This window comes from Pleuronectes platessa, chromosome 16 (assembly GCF_947347685.1).
Source record: "Pleuronectes platessa chromosome 16, fPlePla1.1, whole genome shotgun sequence".
Classification (NCBI taxonomy): domain Eukaryota; kingdom Metazoa; phylum Chordata; class Actinopteri; order Pleuronectiformes; family Pleuronectidae; genus Pleuronectes; species Pleuronectes platessa.
The window spans coordinates 15869675-15895617 of record NC_070641.1 but is presented as its reverse complement, the minus strand read 5'-3'; the positions used below and the strand labels follow the sequence as shown (position 1 = coordinate 15895617).

The 25943-nt window shown below is 43.2% G+C and overlaps 2 protein-coding genes and 1 non-coding gene across 5 annotated transcripts; all 3 read left to right on the top strand.

Annotated features, from left to right (window-relative positions):
* The first annotated feature begins 2120 nt into the window (after positions 1 to 2120).
* On the top strand, positions 2121 to 10201 carry LOC128458960 (uncharacterized). 3 transcript variants are annotated; one of them, XM_053444033.1, is made up of 8 exons: positions 2121 to 2392; positions 3260 to 3318; positions 3685 to 4249; positions 4345 to 4573; positions 5109 to 5253; positions 6235 to 6377; positions 6503 to 6694; positions 9770 to 10201. In XM_053444033.1, exons 1-7 carry the CDS (start codon positions 2289 to 2291, stop codon positions 6650 to 6652), a joined length of 1395 nt encoding a protein of 464 aa, XP_053300008.1. In that variant the 5' UTR covers positions 2121 to 2288; the 3' UTR covers positions 6653 to 6694; positions 9770 to 10201. The 3 variants fall into 3 exon arrangements, with proteins under 3 accessions (XP_053300008.1, XP_053300009.1, XP_053300007.1); XM_053444034.1 differs by lacking the exon at positions 9770 to 10201 and having other exon boundaries at positions 2122 to 2392; positions 4345 to 4398; positions 4495 to 4573; positions 6503 to 6924; XM_053444032.1 differs by lacking the exon at positions 9770 to 10201 and having other exon boundaries at positions 2122 to 2392; positions 6503 to 6929.
* Positions 2621 to 2694, top strand: trnat-agu (transfer RNA threonine (anticodon AGU)). The gene has a single exon. It is a non-coding gene; the product is annotated as a tRNA-Thr (tRNA).
* On the top strand, positions 8255 to 13782 carry LOC128458961 (uncharacterized). Its single transcript, XM_053444035.1, has 2 exons — positions 8255 to 9962; positions 10140 to 13782. Exons 1-2 carry the CDS (start codon positions 9683 to 9685, stop codon positions 10601 to 10603), a joined length of 744 nt encoding a protein of 247 aa, XP_053300010.1. The 5' UTR covers positions 8255 to 9682; the 3' UTR covers positions 10604 to 13782.
* Positions 13783 to 25943: the final 12161 nt, after the last annotated feature.

Below are 25943 nucleotides of genomic sequence, written 5' to 3'. Positions count from 1 at the left end.
TATAACATAATACACTACTTTGGCGCTTATTTTAGAAAATGCATAGAAATAAAACAACACTGATAAAATTTAAGTATGTCGTCTTGCCTCAATTTATGAATTTCAAATGTTAGTCTGAGCAGCCAACTTGCTAGGGTCATTCTCACTATGTTTACCTACTACATTTGTCAGTATATAACATTTTTTTCTACAGTAGATCGTCACTAAACCTTGCTTGAACCGAGTCACATCTTTCTTTCCAGCGTTGAATCATGGCATGCTGCTCTGGCCCTCTCTAGACAAACAACACATGCTTCCTTCTTTACAAACATGTTGTGCATGTACACCACAAATCATGGTTTCATAATGAGTTTAGCAGGTGTCCTCCGTACAAATGATTCATGCAGGCTGTTCCTGATTTATTTACAAGGTGGTTGTTTGTGTTGCTTAGCTGATTGGTCCATTAGCGTTTGACTGAATGCATGCCGTGTGTGTGTGTGTGTGTGTGTGTGTGTGTGTGTGTGTGTGTGTGTGTGTGTGTGTGTGCGTCAGACAATCACAGCCTGCATTGTCAGATGCTTGGTTGCCCCCACCCACTGTGCCTATGAGCCACAGGAGGCTGGTGTGTGTGTAGGGGGGTGGGAGATGAGCTAACAGGATGATTCACTTCCCTCCAGTGGGGCTGCCAAGCTGTCGCCGTTACATTATATTGCTTTGGTAAGAGCCTTGTGTGCCACTGCAACCCCTGATGCAATTCAATGAGAGGAGGGAGGACTAGGGGATTCAATACTCTCGCTCTGGGTGGATCAAATTGAAGCGATAGCCTCTCAGATGCTAGTTAGTCCATTTATAGATAAGAGCCTCGAAAAACAATCTTTGACAATTGCAAATATTGCCTCAAAAATACTAAATAGCGGGAGATCTTTTTGGGACATAACAATAGGCATCTGTTGTTTTAGATCTACAAATATGTTACACTATGCTAAACAAAACAGTTAAACAACAACAAATTGGCCCAAAACTAGACATATTCTTTCCTTTTCTTAAGCTTCACTCACAGGCAGCTGCACCAAACTGTAAACAGGCTACTTGACTTGGCAACATGTTTACTCAACTTAATGGACGATGTGAAATGATCCACAAAGGTCTTACGGGTCATCACTCAACACTTGTGGTTTATAGATAGACTAGGGCACATTCATGGGAGCAGTACATGGAGAGATTCCCAAACAGAGGGCAAAAAGAGTAAGTGTTCTCATAGTGGTTATTGTGCCATTGCAATTTGAAACATAATAATCCTAATATAATTATTCTTATCATAGTTGTTATTAGGGCCCGAGCACTGACAGGCACTGACAGACATTGAGACCTTATTGAAATGTAAGGATCATTGTAATTGTTTTTATTAGTAGTAGTGGTAGTAGTAGTATCAATACTATTATTATAAGTGATGGTTGTTGTGGTAGTAATACTATCAATATTAGTATTGTTATTTATATTAGTAGTAGTAATGGTAGTAGTATCAATATTATTGTTGTTATTAATATTATTATTATTATTATTATTATTATTATTATTATAAGATGTAGTAGTAGTAGTAGTGGTAGTAGTAGTATCAATAGTATTGTTGTTATTAATATTATTATTATTATTATTATTATTATTATTATTATTATTATTATAATAAGATGTAGTAGTAGTAGTAGTGGTAGTAGTAGTAGTAGTGGTAGTAGTAGTATCAATAGTATTGTTGTACAAATCTACTTCTTTATCATTGTTGTTATTGTTATTATTACTATTAGTAGTATCAATATTATTATTGTTATTAGTATTTTGATTAGTAGTGGTAGTAGTAGTATCAATACATATTGTTGTACAAATCTACTTCTTTATCATAGTATGGTCTTGTGGTCACAGACGTGGTTGTGGCAGCTGTAAAAAAAAAAAGGAATAAAACACGAGGCAGCTGTTTCAACTCGCACGAGAACTCGGTCATTTGTAAATATATCTAAAAAGTTTATTGTTTGTGCGCGTGCAGGTTGTTTTAAACCATCGCGACATTAATTCGAAAGTTAGAGGAGCGTCACAGCGAATGTTGATTGTTGTTTTGCTCTATTCTAACCCGGAGGAAGAAACGTGACTTCCGCATCCGTTACTTTTGACTTCGCGGGTCGTTTCCATGGAAATCCACCGACGGACCACGTGTTTCCCCCACTTCCGCTCGACCCCGTGGTTTCTTTAAGTTGTAAAATCGTTGAATCGGAGTTTAGATCGAAACTTTTAACAGTCGGTCGATCGTGTCCGTCATCATGTCAGTGCTGTCTGTGGTTGAACAGGCGATCAAGTCCTGCAAAGCGGAACAAACCAGGATCCACGACAGTATTCAATTCTACAGGGAATTATTACACAGCTTGTGAGTACTATACTACACTGTACTAATACTTTACATTTGAGTCATCCACCACACTGTTTGATATGAGCTTCCACTTCGGATTTACGTGGACAAAAGGTAATATCATGTTTTCATCCTTTATATAGTCTTCTTGCAAAGAATAATTAAATCCATTATAAGTCAATGCAGTGCTATGGGCCCTAATGAGGTTAGATATATATTATGATCTGTCATGCCACCGGGATAACTGGTGCTGTGGCTTAGTTGGTTAAAGCGCCTGTCTAGTAAACAGGAGATCCTGGGTTCAAATCCCAGCAGCGCCTTTTGGTGCGTGACACTGTGCAAACATTTTTCACTAAAATGGATGTGTTCATCAACTTTTTTGTGAATCTCAAGAGCATCAATCCTTCCTTCTATATATATCAGACGTACCAGGGGCTGAAACAACCATTAGAACAGATGTGGAAGGTGTAACGTAATGTGATCCCTGTGATAGTAGCATACGGGGGCTCAAGTTACTTCTTACATCTTAATTCTTACAGCCTCTAACAGGCTGTTACAGCATGTTACAGCCTGTAACCCCTGGGGTTAAACTGGGAGAGTGGATCAGGCAGATCCATGATAATACATTTGAAGCCACTGTCAAGGAAAGTGCAGTCCTCAGACTCCCACGACCCGAGCTTGAGAAAGACAAACCACCCCATATCCCCTGGGTGGCGTGCCAAAACAATTATTTTTATTTACTCTTAATAAAGATGTCAGTACTTGCCTATTAACACATGTGTTGTGCATATTATGTTGCTGCTTCTACTACCGATGCCTACATTTGCTTAATGTGGGCCTCTTGGTTATTTTGAGTCTGTAGTCACATGAATTATTTTTCCACAGAGCACCACATCACACGTCGAGCTTTGAGGAGACAGAACATTCCGATGCTGCAGTTGAAGGTAAACAACAACATCAAAAACAACAACAGAACAAAAAGGGAACACAAGTCTCAAAGTCTTCACCAAGAAAAGGGCAACACATGTGACACTATTTAAAATAAAATGGTATTTTTGGTTAATGTGGCCTCGTAGGAAAGATGACAGCACACGGTCACGCTTCTCTATCGAGTGCCCCCCACGTCCTTATTTAATTGTGCTTACAGTGAATTATCTACATTCACTGTGTGCCCCTAGGTGACTGAATGTTAACTACTCAATGACGATGCCTTTGATTGCATCAGAAATTATGCATCTCAAGAGACTCACTGGTTAAATAAAGGTTAAATAAGTACAAATAACCAGGTGTTTCTTTGGTGCCGTCCTCAGACACAGATACCTCACCAGGGGAGAAGGAAGATATAGAACTGCTTGAGCAAGCTCTGGAGAAAGCTCTTCGAATCCGCACCAGCTCAGGAGCCTCTGTAAAGGACCAAGACGGAAAAAAGCCTGCTCGGCCTCTAAAAGATGTAGCGTCGTTTAAAGGAGGTCGAACAACCATCGGACCGACCTCTAAATTGGCTAGTCTCGACAGAAAAGAGCACAAAAAACCTGTATCATCAGTATCCTCCACACAAGGCTCCAGGCCCTCAGCCAGCATCGATCCTGGAAAGTCCACAATCAAGCCAAACAACAGGAGCACAATCCAGAAGCTTCCTGTCTCGTCAGCTGAGGTTCTGCATCACCAGGCAGTGAGGAAATTGCGGCAGGCCGCTTCAGCCTCGGGCGGTCGCATCTCAACCTCGCACTCTAAAAACAGGACTATTAAAAGCAGCGTGCTGAGTGGTGGTGACCCGGGCAAAGCTGCAGCTATCTCTGCACCTCCTTCAAATAACACACTGCCTTTTCCACACACACACAAGGCCGCGGCTCATGGTTTGCCTCGACGCGACGGGTAGGTTTTCACACAGGGGGACTTTAATAATGGTGCCTTGTCGGTCACAGATGGAACAGGTGTTCGGCTGTAATCCTTCTGTTTGCATTTGGCAGAAAAACGTCTGAGCAGATCACAAAATGGAAATCTTTAAGGAACAAGCAAAACAGGTTGGCTCAATTCGATCTGTGGATTTGGTTAGAATACCACGCTTGGCTCCACAGTTTTAGTTTGACCCTAGGTTTTTTTCTCCGTGTTATCTTGAGGTTGTGGGACAAAGTTGTTGCCCTACAGAGGAATCCTGTGCCTGGGAGGAGTCACTTCATGGAGAGAATGAGAGATATGGTATCCTTCCTTTTTCTAGTAGAGCCCATCACAAAGTGCCCGAGATATGTTTTCCATGCTGCGTAATGTTGAGCACTCAGTTCCACACCTGCTGATCACCACTACACAACTATCAGAAATCAGTAGGTTTCTGAGCAATTTTGAATATAGCACAATTCTCTCATCAGCCAGAAAAGTATGGACACAAATGACATAAGTATAAATTAATAAATAAATAAATTACTACCTGCCTTCTCATCCGACTTTAGACTTAGCTAACCGTGCCAAACTAATTTACAGATGGACACAAAATAAATAATTGTAGAAGTACAGTAATAAATATCTAAATGTAATAATGAACAAATTAATAAGAAATACAGACCCAAATAAATAAATGCAGTTCTAAATAAATCAATGTAGAAATACAGACAGTGCCTCATTCATTACAAAGTGGATTTATTTTTTCATTTATGTATTTAATTATTTATGTATACATATTCTATCATTTAGAATATCCGGTGTCTCATCCAAGCCCTTTTTCCTTCGATCCCTCTAGTTCCCTGATGATTCGCCGTGTGGCAGCACAGATCCGACCGGGGCCCTGGCCGACAAGCTGACTCATCGAGGGCTCCACCTCACACATCACTGCCAGACGAATGAGCTTCTGGCCAAACCAACCCCAGAAGCTACCGTAGTAAACGGTACATGGCCTGAACCGAATCACACAAGCATGGAGATAAAATAAGGAGTCGAGGAATGATGAGAAATTTATTTATGACACGTCTGTGGGTGAGAAGATGATAATTTGGGAAGAAACTGCACAGGGAGCTGGCAGGAAGTGAATTTATGAAAGCTATTTAAACTGATATATGAGGGTTGAGCTTTTCCCTCTGCTGCTGATGCTCAATGCCCTGGACTGACCATGAGAAATATTCCTGTAATTGTTGCAATAACAGTGACCACAAACACAGGGCAGGTCAACTCAACAACCCTGTCTTCTGCTGCAATATTATTTATTTTATTAATTATTACTGCTTTATGTGATTCTATGCAGGTTCTAGGAAAAACAAGTTCCAACCGATTACATGTCAACGTAACTTTTGCTAGGCAAGGACGTTCATGAACCAAATCAAGAACATCATTAGAATGATTTGTTCCAAATAACACACGAAAACAACAAAGAGGAAACTGCTGGAGAAATCACGACCCTGCGTCTGACTCAGATTACCCAGCAGTGTTTTGAATGATTACGCACTCTCTCTACAGATGGTATAGTTTCCACTACCGCCACCGATACAGTTCTCATGAGGCTGAATTTCCAGAGGTTTTCCATTGGCACCACTCAAATGACTGTATCACCTTCAGGAAAGGAGTTTTGTTTACGTTCACCAGTTATTTATTGTGATGGGTGTAGCGTGCTAATGAGCTAATGCAGCCTCCCCACATCCCCGGCATATGGAAAATGAAAACAGAGCTGCAGTGAAACCTCAGCGCCAGATCAGTACTTTCCTTGGCCTCGACAGATTCCCCCCTCCCTGCGACTGTGGGCTTTTAGAGCTGTCTATCCTGACGTGGCTAGGCGAGGGCCTGGCTATTTAAAGCTGAGGCTGCAAAGCAGGAGAAGGTTTTAGGGTACGGTTGCTCAGGCGCACACTCTAAAAATAACTGTATTTTTTCGTCAGAGCTGGAAACTCGGGATCGATGGAGGCCGGAGGGAGGTGGTCTCCCCCTGACTATAACCTACACCACGGAGGCAGAGCTGCGAGAGGTGGAGATGCTGAGGATGTGGGTGGCACTGCTGCAGCAGGAGCTGAGCTTTGAGCAGGTAAGAGTTGTTTTATCAAACCACCTTTATAAACTATAAGTACATCAGATACTTGATTGTGCTCATCTTGGAGTCAATGAAGCCTAAGACATAATGCGCTGACATACTTTTCTTCTCTGTTTCAGGCTCTGTCAGACACTCTGTCCCCTCAGCTCGTATCTATAGCACCAGGGCCTGGATGTCCCAGCGCCAGTGTGCTGAGAGATATGTACTCCCTGCTGGGTGAAGGAGGGCAGCGTTTCCCTGCTACAGTCCTGGACTGTGAGCCTGACTGACCACAGAACATACAGTCATACATTGAGTTACCAGTTCATGAGGTAGTCTGTCCATTCACATTTATGTCCATAAGAGACGTAAAATATTATACAAACCTCTGAGTATAATACAGGCCAGTGCAGTACAAGTTGGGTCATGCCACTGAGGCTGTCAATAAAACTAGAACATAGCACATGTATAGATCACATCTTGTTTTTTCACATCATATCATATTTATACTTCACTAAAATAGGATTCATTTCAGAACCGGTATTTAGTTTGCTTTAGAATATGGGAATTAAAGAATGTGTGTCATTATTGTCAAGAAATGTAATTTGTCGTGACTCTATTTATTCAGTGTCTCGTTCTTACTAATAACTTGAAAGTCTGAAGACTCTAATAGTTTATAATATTTCCTTGTCTGACTGTGAAGTAGTGAGCGTACAATTATGTCACAGTCCTATTAAAATCATGTACATATCTCCATAAGTTGAGTTGAGCTAAAAAGAAAAGCCCTGGTCTCAGTATTATGTATTCAACTGGTTTGTTTAGCCAGAGATAAGATAATGTTTTCAGCTCGTAAACATTGAGTCCTTTCATCTATCTGAAATATTCAAAATCTTCAATTTTTTTTTTAAACTTTAGGTTAAGTAAAAATATATAATCTACTCTGGACACAGACAGCCATTGCCAGCAGGGGGCAGTCAACTGACAGAGGAGGTCACACAGGCAGGTGACTGATATCAACAACTTCGATCAAAATCAATTAATCAATCCTCAGTTGATCCAAGGCTGACCTGCACCTCACCATATGATATATTTGATTTCCATGCTGGGCTCTTTCAATCTGGCATACGTGACTGATAAGATAGTACATATGGGGCCTGCACTACATCCCTGTGATGTGTGAAAATTGGAAGTCGTGTGATGTGCGGTTGGATGTGAGATGCTGCAGGGCTTGGAGAGGTTGAACCGACTCGTGCCCACAGATGACGTGTGGATGGCACGGATTTGTGCCAGACTGGGCAACAGGTGGCGCTGGGTTCACACAGCAGGACGTGGGTGTTGGAGCCCTGCTGCACCAGCCTTCATGTGCACACACACAAACCCAGGGACACGCACACCGAAAGCTGTTGGACTCACAGAGACAATGTGCTCCGGGGCCTGGCTCTCTGCATGCTGCAAGCTGGAAATGACCTGTTTCCCTGAGGGGAGGAATAAAAAGCAGGTTATAAAAAAAAGGAAGGCTATTCCAGCCTGACATTGTCTGTGCCTCAAACAGCAGGAGGACAATAATTCAAACAACGGCTCCAGGCTTAACTGTGTCTTTGCAAAGCCTCCAGTTTATCAATGCTGTTTCACCATTGGTGGGTTGCAGCCAATTGCTCTCTACAGGACTGTATGTCCCTGCAGTCTTTGATCAGTGTGTGTGTGTGTGAGCAGAGTAAATGAGGCAGGGATGCATCCTAGAGATCACGTCAACACTACACACAGGTTCCAGAGGGAGTTGCGCCTACGCAACTCAGCCATCCTGTGACCTGCATGCATCAGCGTCTGCCTGGCTCAGGCTGTCACCAACAGAGCCTTTCCCCTCCCATCCCTGTGGCCTGGCCCTGCCCAGGTTACCCATGTCTCACGCCTCTGTCCCATTATTCCCACGCCTTGTTTTGTCATCGAGGCAGTTTGGCAGAAATTCTACTTTCCGTGGGAGACCCTTCGATTTCGTTTCCCTGACAGTGCTGCTGTATGTCTAACACACTCTCACACAGGGAACATCCCCAATGAAACGCTCTGCTTTCTCATATACAGACCTTCCTGCTTTCATTTACCACAACACTGGACTCCAAGTACAAGTATAAATCCACAGAAACGGACCAGTGCCTCCAAGAATCCACTTCTCTCACGCCTAGTGTTCTCTAACATGTCTTTTCTCTTGGTTCAAACCTTCACAAACACATTCCTCGCTTTTCCCTCTTCTGCTCATCTACAGCTCTGTCACTGACTGAGCTACAGCAGAGATCCTAGAGTCAGTGTGGTCATCAGTTAGACTGCGGTTTGGGTTTATTATTTGACCCCACCACCACTCAGCCGGTCTAAGCCAGCTTCCTCTGTCAAGTTGTCCTTTCTGAGAAGGTAAAGTCTTCACTAAAGAGCACTTGTCCTGTTCCGACGGAGGCATGTTAGGCATTTAAATGAGAACACTAGTTAGCTCTTGAAATGGTAATGTGTGCCTTGTGGCCATTATAGAGGAACAATCCTTTCACTTTATCACAAGGGAAGTAACCTGCTGCCAAAATGAAGTCATTTTAGTGTTTTATAAATTCTAATGAATCTTTTAAAACCCAAAACTATTCAGCATCACATCATCACAATTTTCAATGTACGAATAAGCTTTGAGAAAAAGGTTCTGTTGCCATTGTAAATCTGCTAATGCCTGCAGATACAAACTGACACTCAGCTGTGTGCACACCTTTATCTTTCCCCAGCGGGTCTTTTCAGATGTAGAGGAGTAAGATTATTGAGTTCAGGGAGAGCGAGCTTTCATGATTGATTTTCTTCGATCCCACCGGGGGATTAACTTGGTCGCCTTCCATTCAGAAAGGACTGGCACCAGCAGTGTGAGTGGGAAATGTGTGGGGGCCACTTGTGTATTTTTAAACGAGTGTCTTCTGTCACGTAGAAGGGGGGGGGAAGGCTCATTAGTGTATTTACAGTTTTATTACAGAGGCAGCTCATATCGATTATTCTCCTGTACAGACCAGTGGCTTAAGTGAGTGTGCGTAAAAAGTGTGTGGGTGGTTCCAGGATTTCTGTTGCTGTTGACTTGATGTGGTGCAACAGTTCCTGTGTCCTTGCCATATGACCCTATTTGAAGTTGCAGTGCAGGGTGAGATGCCTCCTCCTCTCATTAAATGTTCAGGACATTTTGAGGGATCCCCCTTTATCCCCTCATTTCCAAGCGGCATCGGGTTTCTGTGTTCCCCAGGGGAGGCTCTTATACGGGAGGAAAACAAAAAAAAAATAGCAATTGAGAAGGCAGTGATGGGGAGATGAAGACAAGAGGGAGCATTTTACTCCCCTCCCCCTTCCTGTGCTTCATCAACCCCTTTGATCCACCTCTATTCTCTGTGCTTCAGTGTCGGACGTCACACAGAAGAAGACCAATCGCAGCGTTTGGACTTCCCCTTTTTTCCTTCCCGAGCTCCACCCCCTCCGGTCCTTTATATATCCCCCATCACTACATTCAGCAGAGTGTACAATGTGCTGCCAGAGAGCCAGCAGGCAGCGTACAGAGAAACAGCCAGAGAGGGAGGGAGAGAAGGGGAAAGTGTGAGTGGATTTCCGCGCTGACTTAGACGCCTTCATCTGACACACTCCAGCCATTCCTGCTCCATTCATTTCTCCGGTTTCACGTAGACCTCCTTCTCCTCCACTCTGTCTGTCTCTCTCTCTCTCTCTCTCTCTCTCTCTCTCTCTCTCTCTCTCTCTCTCTGTCTGTTTGTCCAGGCCAGACTGCAAACGTGATCCGAGAGGCCAACGCTGCGGCCGGGTCTCCGGATCCACCAGCCCACACCATCGAGATGGGCTGCACAACGGGCCACCTGGCATGCCAACCTCAGCCCCAGACCGGCTCGGGGCAGGACAGTCAGGCCCTGGAGGGCGGGGGGGCCAAAGTCCCGGACGTGCTGTCCTCCCTGGAGCGTCTGTCCCAGGCCACTGGAGGCATGGAGAAGTCCTGGTACCGCTGCATCTTTCCCTTTGGAATCATCTCCCTAGTGATCGGTGTGGCAGGAACGGGGGTGACTTACACCTACAATGACCTGCCTCAGACCAAAGTGGTGTCTGTGGTGCTACTTGTCATGGGTATTCTGTTGCTGCTGATGGCCACTGCCTGTTGGACTGCCCATAACAAAAAGAGGAGGAAAAAGAAAGAAGGAGGGTCATTCACCTCTGAGCAGTGTCCCCTGTGAAGCACATGGGGAAAACAGTTATAGGAGCTCGAAAGCAGAGACATACCCAAGGCTGGGAGCTCATGGGTTGGCTTGAGAAGCAGCCACTTCACCTCCACCCTGTCACAAATCCCCTCTATTCCTTTTTACAGAGTTTGGCTCAGCTCATACTGGAGAGAAGTTGGACTGAGAAATCATACAACGTGGAAGGACAGATAGACAGGGCGCTGAGGATCTGTTTAGTCTGTACGGTTTGGACCATTCTGGCTCGGCAATGAGGGATCACCAATGCCTCACACGCTCTTTTACAATCAGACAGCAGGTGTCCAGTGTCAAAACAACCTCAGAGGAGACACACACAAATATGCAGTGCACACTGCGTGCATATTTACACGCACAGATACATGGCCCTTGCGATCCTTACTCACATATGCGGCAGCAGTCACAGTGGGAGCTCGCACCGACACCCAACACGCTATGCAGAGCTGCTGCCGGAGTCAGTGCTGGCGTCACTAGGCACGTCAGTCGCAACATTCCTCCGGCGAGGACAGGTGACTCTCCAAGAGGCCAGAAGTGGGCCAAAGACAGCAACTTGATACCCAGCCGAAAGAGCAGCGCACCCGCGTCAGGGGCCAGCGTCATTCACTCGTCCTGTGACACCGCAGCAATGTGTTGGGGGCTTTTTTTACGCAATGGGAGAGTGGAACTTGAGTCCAGCAGGATCTTGCTGGCATCTGCGTGGACGATAAGCTGGAGAGGCCGGAGGATCTACTGGGGAAGTGGAGTCTGTGCTCAAGTAAAGATTCTGTTGAAACTGAAAGAAAGTTGGACCTCAAACCTCACTGCGAAGGAAACAAATACATTTGAACAATAATGGCCACGTCCATGCCAAGCAAGAGAAACTTTTATTAAAGCAGCATACTCTGAAAGGCCTTTTGTAGCTTCAGCTCCACATGTGTGTGTGGCACTGAGTGACTGTTTGCCCTCCTGCCAGGCTCGTGTCTATGTGGGGCACCCCAACTCCACATAGGGCAGACAAGGATTATTGAAGGACACTGCTTGAGGGGACATGCCACTATAGGGACACTTTGACTGATCCTGCTCCCATATGGCCCCTCCCGCTCAGTGCCTTGAGCAAGCACTCATGGAAAAAGGCTCTGTCGCATTTCCCTTTTTCCATCTGAACTCCTGAGAATTTCCCCCCCCCTGTCTCTCTGTACCCAAACAGCACTCTCTCCATCCATCTCCTTTACTCCATCCCCGATTACTTTTTTAATCTATCTCCTGTCTCCATCACGATATAGCCCAGGAGAAAATGTCTATAGCCTTTTGACACAGAAATGATGACACACACACACACACTTGTAAGCCCCACTGTTATTCTTTTGGGGGGGGGGGTTCTCTCTGCGCCAAAGAAAATTGATCATAATTGATTGAGTCAGCTGCAAATCCCTTTGTTAGTCTAAAAATATGGTACAAGCCTTTTCTCCTTTGAATACGGATTCCCGTTTGTGCGCTCAGAGACTCTGGGGGTTTCCCTTTCCTACCCTTTTTCTCTCAGAGAGAGGCGGTGAATGTAGCCGGGCTCGGCTCCCCATCTGTGAATAGGTGCTCTCTGTTTACGTGCGGTCTCACAGGATGAGACACACAATGGTATTTTATCCCTGTCGTAAACCTGCTGGTTTCTGTCAGTGAATGTAATGTGTGATTTAAACGCAAATCACGGAAGGAGACGGTGCGATGTGCAGAATGTATTGAGTCTGAGAGGAGTCAGTGCCGGTAGTCTCCATGTGAACGACTGTACTCACACTCTTGAGAATAATGATCGATCAGCTGTTTCATTGATTCTGACCTCCCGACTGGTGGCGCTTATTGTGTAACGTGTGTCTATGCATTCAGTGTTAGCAGTTAACACACAATGCCAAAGACTGTCACGAAGGCCAGCTTGGCAATTGTAAGGCTGCAATTGCCTGCCTGCTTCAATAGACATGCAGTGGAGCAGTCCACTTTCACACCTTTTTTTAGAGTGCACTTATGACCTGCTGTATACTTATCATCAGCCATTCTCTGTAGAGTCAATGGGGAGAAGGAAAAAAATAATGAGGTGGTTATGTAGAGGCAGACCCGGGAGCTTGTTCTTTTTACTAATATCTAGGAGAAGGGAGTCGACCCTGTCGTTAACTTGGGGTCAATCATCCTGAACAGAGCAGTTTCATGTGAAAATGCTGGATGTTCACACATTAGGCCTTAGGGAGCCTTTTTTCTATCGGATCAAAAAATACATAACATAGATTGGCCTGTATTCGCAAGCACTTTTCTTCAAGGTAGACGACAAAGGAAATGCTTATAAAGAGTATACATATCAGTTCGGTTTTTCAAGCTCGGTGTGGTGAGATCCTCTGAACAGTGAGACAGACAGAAGCCCCATACATTAAATTAGATTATCACAATGACTGCGTCACTGGGTCACTTCTCTATCTCCCAGCCTCCCTGTCTGTTTCCGCTCACTCCAGACCGAGGGATCACCACGCTCCACAATGTTTAAGTTCAATTATTAACAAGATCAATAATGTGCAGTGTTTAAGAAGCTCGACAGAAGAGCTGTGGATGTGACTGCTCCTCTGTCTTTAGGTAGTATTGCCTCTGTTAAAGCTGATTAGCCCAGTGCTTGGTGTGTTTTTTTTTCTTTTCTCGAGATGTATTGCAGCCCAGTGATCCAACGGCCGAGAGAACAAACGAGACAAGGAAGACACACACACACACACACTTTTGCTTGGGCTCGTGTATCAATGCAATTGTCACATGTATAAGTACACATGTAGTACACTGTGTTTGCATTATTGTACCTGCTATTTTTTGTGTGCCAATGTTTCATCACAAAAAATGTATGGCACGTGACCAGATCTTTTTTTCTGTCTGTTTAGAGATGTGAAGTGATTTCCCTTCTGCCTTCTGAAAAATATAAAAGGGAAAATCTACCTCTGTGCTGCGGGGGAAACACAGTATGTCCCTCACCCAGTAGACAGCCATGTTGTCTTGCCTTTATGCCGTTCGTCACTCTAGTGGGTGACACACGAAACACGTCCGTTTGTGCGCCCTCTAATATTTGGTGCTGTATATATGACTATTTTATATTTGTACCGTAATATTTCTACTCACATGTACATTTTAACTGTTGTATTAAATAAATGTTACGTGAACACCTCAGTCTGTGATGCTCTAGTTTGTATCGACTTTACTTTGGGAGTGATGCTCTATCTCGACAGACCTGGAAAGACCTCCATGCGGCTAAATATACAGGAGACAGATGAAAGGCATGTCGATTTTTATTAGGATTGTCACTGTACTACCATTAACATTGAACATTAACTTGGTAGACTAGACCACCTGAGCTTCCCCTGTGCTTGAAATTTCGATGCTGTATATAGACACATTGCCATGTGTTGCCCTGCCAGTTTGGATGACTTGGTCAGAGACGTGTGGGATGCTTTGGTTGTTATGATAAACAGACTGGTCGCTACCAAGCAGAATGAATGTCACCCCCTACTGGCAAAAATGATAAAGATATTCTGCATCAGGCAGAAACTGGGTGAACTGGGTTGTTTTTCCAGTTGCACCAGTTTATTTTCTGTCTAGAAACACTTTTCATCAGTGACGGGTTACTGTGCTGGGAAACCACTATGGGTGTGGGGGAAGAGTGCTCGGGTCTGGTTGAAGGGTGGGGAGGCCAGCGGGGTAAAGTGCAGATGGTGTGAAAGTGGGCAGTTGGATTGCTGGGGTCAGCAGAGATTTACAGGAAACCAGATGGGAGCAACTCATCCGCCTCTCAATCTCCAGGACTTGGCTTCGGTCACAAGCATTCAGCGCTACTTGCCTTTTCTTTTCTTTTTTTATTATTACTCTACAAAACTGGCATCAGTTTAAAAAGCAGAGTAACATGACGTCATTTGGTCCGGATTCAAACCATCTGCAGTGGGGTTGAAATAAAGGAACACTCTATTTATTTTTTCACTCAAACTCCTGATCGATAGCATCTGTGCAGAAGACGGCTCAGCCTACGTGTGTCATTAGCCACTGACTGCTGTTGGCTCCAAATGAAACCTTTACTGTAAGATGGAGTCACCGTTATGCTTAAACAACTGTTACACATGTCTGGATAGACGGCCCAATTAAATTACAAACGAAAATGAAATTTAGAGCAGTCACAACGTTGCTGTCTTAATAAAAACTACTGAGATGAGAAGCTGTGGTATTAAATCATGAGTAACACACTTAACACGGATTATTTCTGGATGATGTTAAGCGTGTTCGTTTATCCTAAATATGAGAAGATGAGCCAGACTCGGTTTGTTCAATCAAGTATTTATTTAGAAAGCAATGAAAGGTAACAATCAGCAAAGCAATGGGCATCCAACAAGTCGCATCAGAACACGAGACCCATCAGAACGCATCAAACAGCCGGAGCCTGTCTATTTTATAACAGTAGATCTTGGTTCTTCCTCCTCGAAAGTGCGCAGGCATAGCCCCTCCTTCTTGGCTTTGGAATAAGGAAGTGACAAGTCTCAAAATGTTCCTCTCTTGACCAGCCTTGACACAGCTGATGGCATGTGGGCCAACGGTGTTGACAATGGGAGAGAAGATTATTGTGTTCTTGCTATATCAAAACAATGTTCTGTTTGTACAGACATTGAAAACAATTTAACCAAAACAACGAAACAGCATTGTGACGCAGACACATTCTAATTTTCAAGATTAAACACTTGGAAGGAAAGGGTTATTATTAAGCATTTGCGTGAAGGCCTTATCTGGCTCAAACTACTTCTATCTTTATTCATTTAGAGTTGAGTTAGACACAGACTATAGCTAAAATATTGAAATCCTAACAATGACATAATAAAGCAAACATTGTCTTTATTCCCCCGGTGATTCATCCCAATCACTTCCCGTCTCCTCTTAATTTTCCGTCTGCTGTCACACTGTTTCCTTCAAAGCATATCAGCGTTTCAGTCATCACATAATCTGATGTGCACATGTCTTGCCACCTACAGAATCTCAAACCTATCTTTATTGACGTAAATAAAGTGTCTGGGCTGAGCTCGCTAGTCTTTTGCCACAACGCCTTTGTCCTTATTTGGATCTCAGTGTACACCCTTAAATACTTATAAGGTCTAACACCTCACTGTTTATCCACCAACAACCTCTGCTGCTGCGGCCTGCCATGGTTGTATCAACAGAGGGACTCCCGCCTGCGTAGTTTTGTGACATACAGTGCTGTGAAAAAGTATTTGCGCCCTTCCTGATTTTTTTGTTTTTTGCATATTTGTCACACTTAAATGATTCAGATCATCAAACAAATTCTAATATTAGACAAAGATAACCCAAGTAAATGCAAAATGCAGTTTTTAAATGATGATTTAATTAATTAAGGGAAAAACGCTATCCAAACCTACTTGGCCCTGTGTAAAAAAGTAATTGCCCCCTAAACCTAATAACTGGTTGTACCACCCTTGGCGGCCTAACAACTGCAATAAAACATTTGCGATAACTGTCAATGAGTCTTTCACATCACTGTGGAGGAATATTGGCCCACTCTTCTTTGCAGAATTGTTTTAATTCAGCCACATTAGATGGTTTTCGAGCATGAACGGCTTGTTTGAGGTCATACCACAACATCTCAATCGGATTTAAGTCTGGACTTTGACTAGGCCACTCCAAAACCTTCATTTTCGTTTTTTTGAGCCATTCAGAGGTGGACATGCTGGTTTTTTTCGGATCACTGTCCTGCTGCATAACCCAAGTGCGCTTGAGCTTGAGGTCACAAACTGATGGCCAGACATTCTCCTTCAGGGTTTTCTGGTAGAGAGCAGAATTCATGGTTCCCTCAATTAGTCGTCCAGGTCATGAATTTGCAAAGCAGCCCCAGAACATCACACTACCGCCACCATGTTTGAGTGTTGGTATGATGTTGTTTTTATGAAATGCTGTGTTAATTTTACGCCAGATGTAACGGGACGCACACCTTCCAAAAAGTTGGACTTTTGTTTTGTCAGTCCACAGAATATTTCCCCAAAAAGTCTTGGGGATCATCAAGATGTTTCTTGGCAAATGTTTTACAAGCCTTTGTATTATTTTCGGTGAGCAGTGGCTTTCGCCTCCGAACTCTCCCATGGATGCCATTTTTCCCCAGTCTCTATCTTATGGTTGAATCATGAACACTGACCTTAACTGAGGAAAATGAGGCCTGCAGTTCCTTAGATGTTGTTCAGGGGTCTTTTATGACCTCTTGGAGGAGTCTCGTCGATGCGCTCTTGGAGTAATTGTTGTAGGCCGGCAACTCCTGGGAAGGTTCACCACTGTTCCAAGTCTTCTCCATATGTGGATAATGGCTCTCACTGTGGTTCACTGAAGTCCCAAAGCCTTAGAATTGGCTTTGTAACCCTTTCCAGACTGATATGTGTCAATTACTTTGTTTCTAATCTGTTTTTGAATTTCTTTAGATCGGGCATGATGTGTTGCTTTTTGAGATCTTTTAGCCTACTTCAATTTGTCAGAATGGTTCTTTTTAAGTTATTTCTTGATTCAACAGGTCTCGCAGCAATCGGACCGTGGTGTGGCGAGTGAAATTGAACTCCGCTTTTCCAAAAAATGTGGTTAATCACAGTTCATTCAGGATTTATCAAGAGGGGGCAATTACTTTTTCACATAGGGCCAGGTAGGTTTGGATAGCTTTTTCCCCTTAACAAATGAAATCATCATTTAAAAACTGCATTCTATTATTTACTTGGGTTATCTTTGTTTAAATTTGTTTGATGATCTGAAACATTTAAGTGTGACAAATATGCAAAAAAATAAGAAAACAGGAAGGGGGCAAATACTTTTTCAGAGCACTGTAGATACACATACATGGGAACGTTTGTGCTGCTGATAATGAAAGAATTGAGTGCTGTCATTTAAAAGAGGGATTTACATCTGGGTAATGTACTGTACCATGGAACTGACCTAGTCAACTGTATTTGTTACGCAATTCTTTTTAAATTAAATAAAGTTCTATGCACATGGAAGCAAACATCTGAGTCAGGTCCTGTTTTTCCACCGGCGCGGACTTTACACTTTTCTGAATCTGTTTTCTGCACACACGCCACCAGAGAACAGAGATGTCTGGTTCAACTCCAAGAAAATCATGTTGTTTATTTATCTTTTTGTTGATTTCACATGTGTGGATCATTGTCAAACATGTATTCTAGGTGTTTGTAACGGACTCATTTATATCAAATTTAAGTTTTTCAGTCAAATGTACCCTCCTTGTCTGAGGTAACAGTTGATGACACTTGACCATCAACAGCAGAAGCAGCTTGAAACACTTTAGGACTTGTAGAACACATCTGTGAAGATTCTCAGTTATCTCTAGGTCATGGGGTCTGCAGGAGTTGTTTATTTGTCCCTGAAGAGTCCCCGCGGACGCCACACTGGTTCCGGGTTCGGATCCCAGTCTTCACTCGCTCCCTTGAACTGTGAGCCTCCAGCTAAAAAATAAAAAGCACATTCACATTAAATGACAACTCTCATTACAGGTACATGTGAGAAATATACGTCTATTTTGTGAGGATCAGTAGCACATTGTAGAACAGACAGAAAACCTAAAAGGAAAAAAAGGTTATTTGAGTAATGACCTGGTGCAGTATATGTCTGACCGAACTCGGGAGAGCCGGGAGCTGGAGCCTGCAAGGAGCTGTAGCTGTAGCCAAACAGAGTGTGTTTCAGGGTCGAGGTGGTGGTGGAGCTAGTGGTGTTGGTCGGATCACCAGAACTACTGCTGGTATAGTGTGGCGGACGCCACACTGGTTCCGGGTTCGGATCCCAGTCTTCACTCGCTCCCTCGAACTGTGAGCCTCCAACTAAAAAATAAAAAGCACATTCACATTAAATGACAACTCTCATTACAGGTACATGTGAGAAATATACGTCTATTTTGTGAGGATCAGTAGCACATTGTAGTACAGACAGAAAACCTAAAAGGAAAAAAAGGTTATTTGAGTAATGACCTGGTGCAGTATATGTCTGACCGAATTCGAGAGAGCCGGGAGCTGCAGCCTGCATGGAGCTGTAGCTGTTGTCAAACAGACTGGGTTTCTGGGTCGAGGTGGTGGTGGGGCTAGTGTCTTTGGGGGGAGCACCAGCAGGACCATAGCAGAAATCGCTGACAAGTGGTGGATCTGGAGCAGCAGCAGAATCTGTTGGGAGGAAGAGGGGAAAGGGTTATCTGAAATATTCAAGTCTTCATTTTGTAATTATGTGGATTTGATGCATGTCACATTTCAACTTCTGAGTACATCTCAGCCACATGTCATCATGCATTAATATCATTTTTATATAATACAAATAAACTGATAATTATCTACTAAAAAACCTTCTAGTGAATATCCAGCTAAAAAATAAAAAGCACATTCACATTAAATGACAACTCTCATTACAGGTACATGTGAGAAATATACGTCTATATAGTGAAGATCAGTAGCACATTGTAGTACAGACAGAAAACCTAAAAGGAAAAAAAGGTTATTTGAGTAATGACCTGGTGCAGTATATGGCTGACCGAACTCGAGAGAGCCGGGAGCTGGAGCCTGCAAGGAGCTGTAGCTGTAGTCAAACAGACTGGGTTTCTGGGTCGAGGTGGTGCTGGGGCTAGTGTCTTTGGGGGGAGCACCAGCAGGACCATAGCAGAAATCGCTGACAAGTGGTGGATCTGGAGCAGCAACAGAATCTGTTGGGAGGAAGAGGGGAAAGGGTTATCTGTAATATTCAAGTCTTCATTTTGTAATTATGGGGATTTGATTTATGTCACATTTCAACTTCTGAGTACTTCTCAGCCACATGTCATCATGCATTAATATCATTTTTATATAATACAAATAAACTGATAATTATCTACTAAAAAACCTTCTAGTGAATATCCAGCTGAAAAAAATAAAAAGCACATTCACATTAAATGACAACTCTCATTACAGGTACATGTGAGAAATATACGTCTATATAGTGAAGATCAGTAGCACATTGTAGTACAGACAGAAAACCTAAAAGGAAAAAAAGGTTATTTGAGTAATGACCTGGTGCAGTATATGTCTGACCGAACTCGAGAGAGCCGGGAGCTGCAGCCTGCATGGAGCTGTAGCTGTTGTCAAACAGACTGGGTTTCTGGGTCGAGGTGGTGGTGGGGCTAGTGTCTTTGGGGGGAGCACCAGCAGGACCATGGCAGAAATCGCTGACAAGTGGTGGATCTGGAGCAGCAGCAGAATCTGTTGGGAGGAAGAGGGGAAAGGGTTATCTGAAATATTCAAGTCTTCATTTTGTATTCATGTGGATTTGATTTATGTCACATTTCAACTTCTGAGTACTTCTCAGCCACATGTCATCATGCATTAATATCATTTTTCTATAATACAAATGAACTGATAATTATCTACTAAAAAACCTTCTAATGAATATCCAGCTGAAAAATAAAAAGCACATTCACATTAAATGACAACTCTCATTACAGGTACATGTGAGAAATATACGTCTATTTTGTGAGGATCAGTAGCACATTGTTAGCCTGGATGCCAGACGAACTTAGCCCCGCCCACAACATTTTGGTCGGGCAGTTCGGTCTGGAGTCGCTCCATTGTGAAAAAATTATGGGGCGTGTTTCAACTGACCAGGAAGTAAAATTCCTCTTCGCTCAATTGGATAGACCTACAACCAATCAGAGCAACGTAGTATGTGACGTATGCTAAGCAACGCATTGTGAGTTATTTACTGGGTTCACACCGGACGCCTCAGCGCAGCGCCAAGCCTTAAATAACAGCTGGCTCCCATCCACTCCCATGTTAAAACTTTGTGCCGGTCACACCGGAGGCTGAAGCACCGCGAGGCAGCCTTGGCGCAGCGCGGTGCTTCAGCCTCCGGTGTGACCGGCACAAAGCCGTGCAGCGATCTACTGGATCAACGGGTGATATTATTAGCGCTGCCCGGCGGTTCAGCGTCGCTTCAGTGTCCGTTGTGAACAGCCAAGCGCCGGGGCGATAGGGATTAGCGCGGTGCTCTGGCGTCGCCTCCACGTTCTGTGTTCCTCTTTCAAAATGAATGCGCTGTCGATGTCTTCTAAAACAGACTCAATGGCAGCATCTACACATCTCAGCTCGCCAGCGGCAGGCATGTTTGTTGAAAACGAATTCAACCCGAGGGCACTTTGGTGACGTGGTTGATTACGTCACCGTTGATCATCTGTCAATCATCGTATAAAGCCCGCCCTGACAATCTGATTGGCCCGGTCCGGCCATAATTTTTTCCCAATGGAGCGACCCCAGACCGAACTACCAGACCAAATCTGTTGTGGGCGGGGCTAAGTTCGTCTGGCATCCAGGCTAGCACATTGTAGTACAGACCGAAAACCTAAAAGGAAAAAAAGGTTATTTGAGTAATGACCTGGTGCAGTATATGTCTGACCGAACTCGAGAGAGCCGGGAGCTGCAGCCTGCATGGAGCTGTAGCTGTTGTCAAACAGACTGGGTTTCTGGGTCGAGGTGGTGGTGGGGCTAGTGTCTTTGGGGGGAGCACCAGCAGGACCATAGCAGAAATCGCTGACAAGTGGTGGATCTGGAGCAGCAGCCGAATCTGTTGGGAGGAAGAGGGGAAAGGGTTATCTGTAATATTCAAGTCTTCATTTTGTAATTATGTGGATTTGATGCATGTCACATTTCAACTTCTGAGTACTTCTCAGCCACATGTCATCATGCATTAATATCATTTTTATATAATACAAATAAACTGATAATTATCTACTAAAAAACCTTCTAGTGAATATCCAGCTAAAAAATAAAAAGCACATTCACATTAAATGACAACTCTCATTACAGGTACATGTGAGAAATATACGTCTATATAGTGAAGATCAGTAGCACATTGTAGTACAGACAGAAAACCTAAAAGGAAAAAAAGGTTATTTGAGTAATGACCTGGTGCAGTATATGTCTGACCGAACTCGAGAGAGCCGGGAGCTTCAGCCTGCATGGAGCTGTAGCTGTTGTCAAACAGACTGGGTTTCTGGGTCGAGGTGGTGCTGGGGCTAGTGTCTTTGGGGGGAGCACCAGCAGGACCATGGCAGAAATCGCTGACAAGTGGTGGATCTGGAGCAGCAGCAGAATCTGTTGGGAGGAAGAGGGGAAAGGGTTATCTGTAATATTCAAGTCTTCATTTTGTAATTATGTGGATTTGATGCATGTCACATTTCAACTTCTGAGTACTTCTCAGCCACATGTCATCATGCATTAATATCATTTTTATATAATACAAATAAACTGATAATTATCTACTAAAAAACCTTCTAATGAATATCCAGCTAAAAAATAAAAAGCACATTCACATTAAATGACAACTCTCATTACAGGTACATGTGAGAAATATACGTCTATATAGTGAAGATCAGTAGCACATTGTAGTACAGACAGAAAACCTAAAAGGAAAAAAAGGTTATTTGAGTAATGACCTGGTGCAGTATATGGCTGACCGAATTCGAGAGAGCCGGGAGCTGCAGCCTGCATGGAGCTGTAGCTGTTGTCAAACAGACTGGGTTTCTGGGTCGAGGTGGTGGTGGGGCTAGTGTCTTTGGTGGGAGCACCAGCAGGACCATAGCAGAAATCGCTGACTAGTGGTGGATCTGGAGCAGCAGCGGAATCTGTTGGGAGGAAGAGGGGAAAGGGTTATCTGTAATATTCAAGTCTTCATTTTGTAATTATGGGGATTTGATTTATGTCACATTTCAACTTCTGAGTACTTCTCAGCCACATGTCATCATGCATTAATATCATTTTTATATAATACAAATAAACTGATAATTATCTACTAAAAAACCTTCTAGTGAATATCCAGCTGAAAAAAATAAAAAGCACATTCACATTAAATGACAACTCTCATTACAGGTACATGTGAGAAATATACGTCTATATAGTGAAGATCAGTAGCACATTGTAGTACAGACAGAAAACCTAAAAGGAAAAAAAGGTTATTTGAGTAATGACCTGGTGCAGTATATGTCTGACCGAACTCGAGAGAGCCGGGAGCTTCAGCCTGCATGGAGCTGTAGCTGTTGTCAAACAGACTGGGTTTCTGGGTCGAGGTGGTGGTGGGGCTAGTGTCTTTGGGGGGAGCACCAGCAGGACCATGGCAGAAATCGCTGACAAGTGGTGGATCTGGAGCAGCAGCAGAATCTGTTGGGAGGAAGAGGGGAAAGGGTTATCTGTAATATTCAAGTCTTCATTTTGTAATTATGTGGATTTGATGCATGTCACATTTCAACTTCTGAGTACTTCTCAGCCACATGTCATCATGCATTAATATCATTTTTATATAATACAAATAAACTGATAATTATCTACTAAAAAACCTTCTAATGAATATCCAGCTAAAAAATAAAAAGCACATTCACATTAAATGACAACTCTCATTACAGGTACATGTGAGAAATATACGTCTATATAGTGAAGATCAGTAGCACATTGTAGTACAGACAGAAAACCTAAAAGGAAAAAAAGGTTATTTGAGTAATGACCTGGTGCAGTATATGGCTGACCGAATTCGAGAGAGCCGGGAGCTGCAGCCTGCATGGAGCTGTAGCTGTTGTCAAACAGACTGGGTTTCTGGGTCGAGGTGGTGGTGGGGCTAGTGTCTTTGGTGGGAGCACCAGCAGGACCATAGCAGAAATCGCTGACAAGTGGTGGATCTGGAGCAGCAGCAGAATCTGTTGGGAGGAAGAGGGGAAAGGGTTATCTGTAATATTCAAGTCTTCATTTTGTAATTATGGGGATTTGATTTATGTCACATTTCAACTTCTGAGTACTTCTCAGCCACATGTCATCATGCATTAATATCATTTTTATATAATACAAATGAACTGATAATTATCTACTAAAAAACCTTCTAGTGAATATCCAGCTGAAAAAAATAAAAAGCACATTCACATTAAATGACAACTCTCATTACAGGTACATGTGAGAAATATACGTCTATATAGTGAAGATCAGTAGCACATTGTAGTACAGACAGAAAACCTAAAAGGAAAAAAAGGTTATTTGAGTAATGACCTGGTGCAGTATATGTCTGACCGAACTCGAGAGAGCCGGGAGCTGCAGCCTGCATGGAGCTGTAGCTGTTGTCAAACAGACTGGGTTTCTGGGTCGAGGTGGTGGTGGGGCTAGTGTCTTTGGGGGGAGCACCAGCAGGACCATAGCAGAAATCGCTGACAAGTGGTGGATCTGGAGCAGCAGCAGAATCTGTTGGGAGGAAGAGGGGAAAGGGTTATCTGAAATATTCAAGTCTTCATTTTGTAATTATGTGGATTTGATGCATGTCACATTTCAACTTCTGAGTACTTCTCAGCCACATGTCATCATGCATTAATATCATTTTTATATAATACAAATAAACTGATAATTATCTACTAAAAAACCTTCTAGTGAATATCCAGCTGAAAAATAAAAAGCACATTCACATTAAATGACAACTCTCATTACAGGTACATGTGAGAAATATACGTTTATATAGTGAAGATCAGTAGCACATTATAGTACAGACAGAAAACCTAAAAGGAAAAAAAGGTTATTTAAGTAATGACCTGGTGCAGTATATGGCTGACCGAATTCGAGAGAGCCGGGAGCTGCAGCCTGCAAGGAGCTGTAGCTGTAGCCAAACAGACTGTGTTTCAGGGTCGAGGTGGTGGTGGAGCTGGTATAGTGTGGCGACCGCACTGGTTTCAGCTTCGGATCCCAGTCTTCACTCGCTCCCTTGAACTGTAAGCCTCCAACTAAAAAATAAAAAGCACATTCACATTAAATGACAACTCTCATTACAGGTACATGTGAGAAATATACGTCTATATAGTGAAGATCAGTAGCACATTGTAGTACAGACAGAAAACCTAAAAGGAAAAAAAGGTTATTTGAATAATGACCTGGTGCAGTATATGTCTGACCGAACTCGAGAGAGCCGGGAGCTGCAGCCTGCATGGAGCTGTAGCTGTTGTCAAACAGACTGGGTTTCTGGGTCGAGGTGGTGCTGGGGCTAGTGTCTTTGGGGGGAGCACCAGCAGGACCATAGCAGAAATCGCTGACAAGTGGTGGATCTGGAGCAGCAGCAGAATCTTTTGGGAGAAAGAGGGGAAAGGGTTATCTGAAATATTCAAGACTTCATTTTGTAATTATGTGGATTTGATTTATGTCACATTTCAACTTCTGAGTACTTCTCAGCCACATGTCATCATGCATTAATATAATTTTTATATAATACAAATAAACTGATAATTATCTACTAAAAAACCTTCTAGTGAATATCCAGCTGAAAAATAAAAAGCACATTCACATTAAATGACAACTCTCATTATAGGTACATGTGAGAAATATACGTCTATATAGTGAAGATCAGTAGCACATTGTAGTACAGACAGAAAACCTAAAAGGAAAAAAAGGTTATTTAAGTAATGACCTGGTGCAGTATATGGCTGACCGAATTCGAGAGAGCCGGGAGCTGCAGCCTGCAAGGAGCTGTAGCTGTAGCCAAACAGACTGTGTTTCAGGGTCGAGGTGGTGGTGGAGCTGGTATAGTGTGGCGGACGCCGCACTGGTTTCAGCTTCGGATCCCAGTCTTCACTCGCTCCCTTGAACTGTAAGCCTCCAACTAAAAAATAAAAAGCACATTCACATTAAATGACAACTCTCATTACAGGTACATGTGAGAAATATACGTCTATATAGTGAAGATCAGTAGCACATTGTAGTACAGACAGAAAACCTAAAAGGAAAAAAAGGTTATTTGAGTAATGACCTGGTGCAGTATATGTCTGACCGAACTCGAGAGAGCCGGGAGCTGCAGCCTGCAAGGAGCTGTAGCTGTTGTCAAACAGACTGGGTTTCTGGGTCGAGGTGGTGGTGGGGCTAGTGTCTTTGGGGGGAGCACCAGCAGGACCATAGCAGAAATCGCTGACAAGTGGTGGATCTGGAGCAGCAGCAGAATCTGTTGGGAGGAAGAGGGGAAAGGGTTATCTGAAATATTCAAGTCTTCATTTTGTAATTATGGGGATTTGATTTATGTCACATTTCAACTTCTGAGTACTTCTCAGCCACATGTCATCATGCATTAATATCATTTTTATATAATACAAATAAACTGATAATTATCTACTAAAAAACCTTCTAGTGAATATCCAGCTAAAAAATAAAAAGCACATTCACATTAAATGACAACTCTCATTACAGGTACATGTGAGAAATATACGTCTATATAGTGAAGATCAGTAGCACATTGTAGTACAGACAGAAAACCTAAAAGGAAAAAA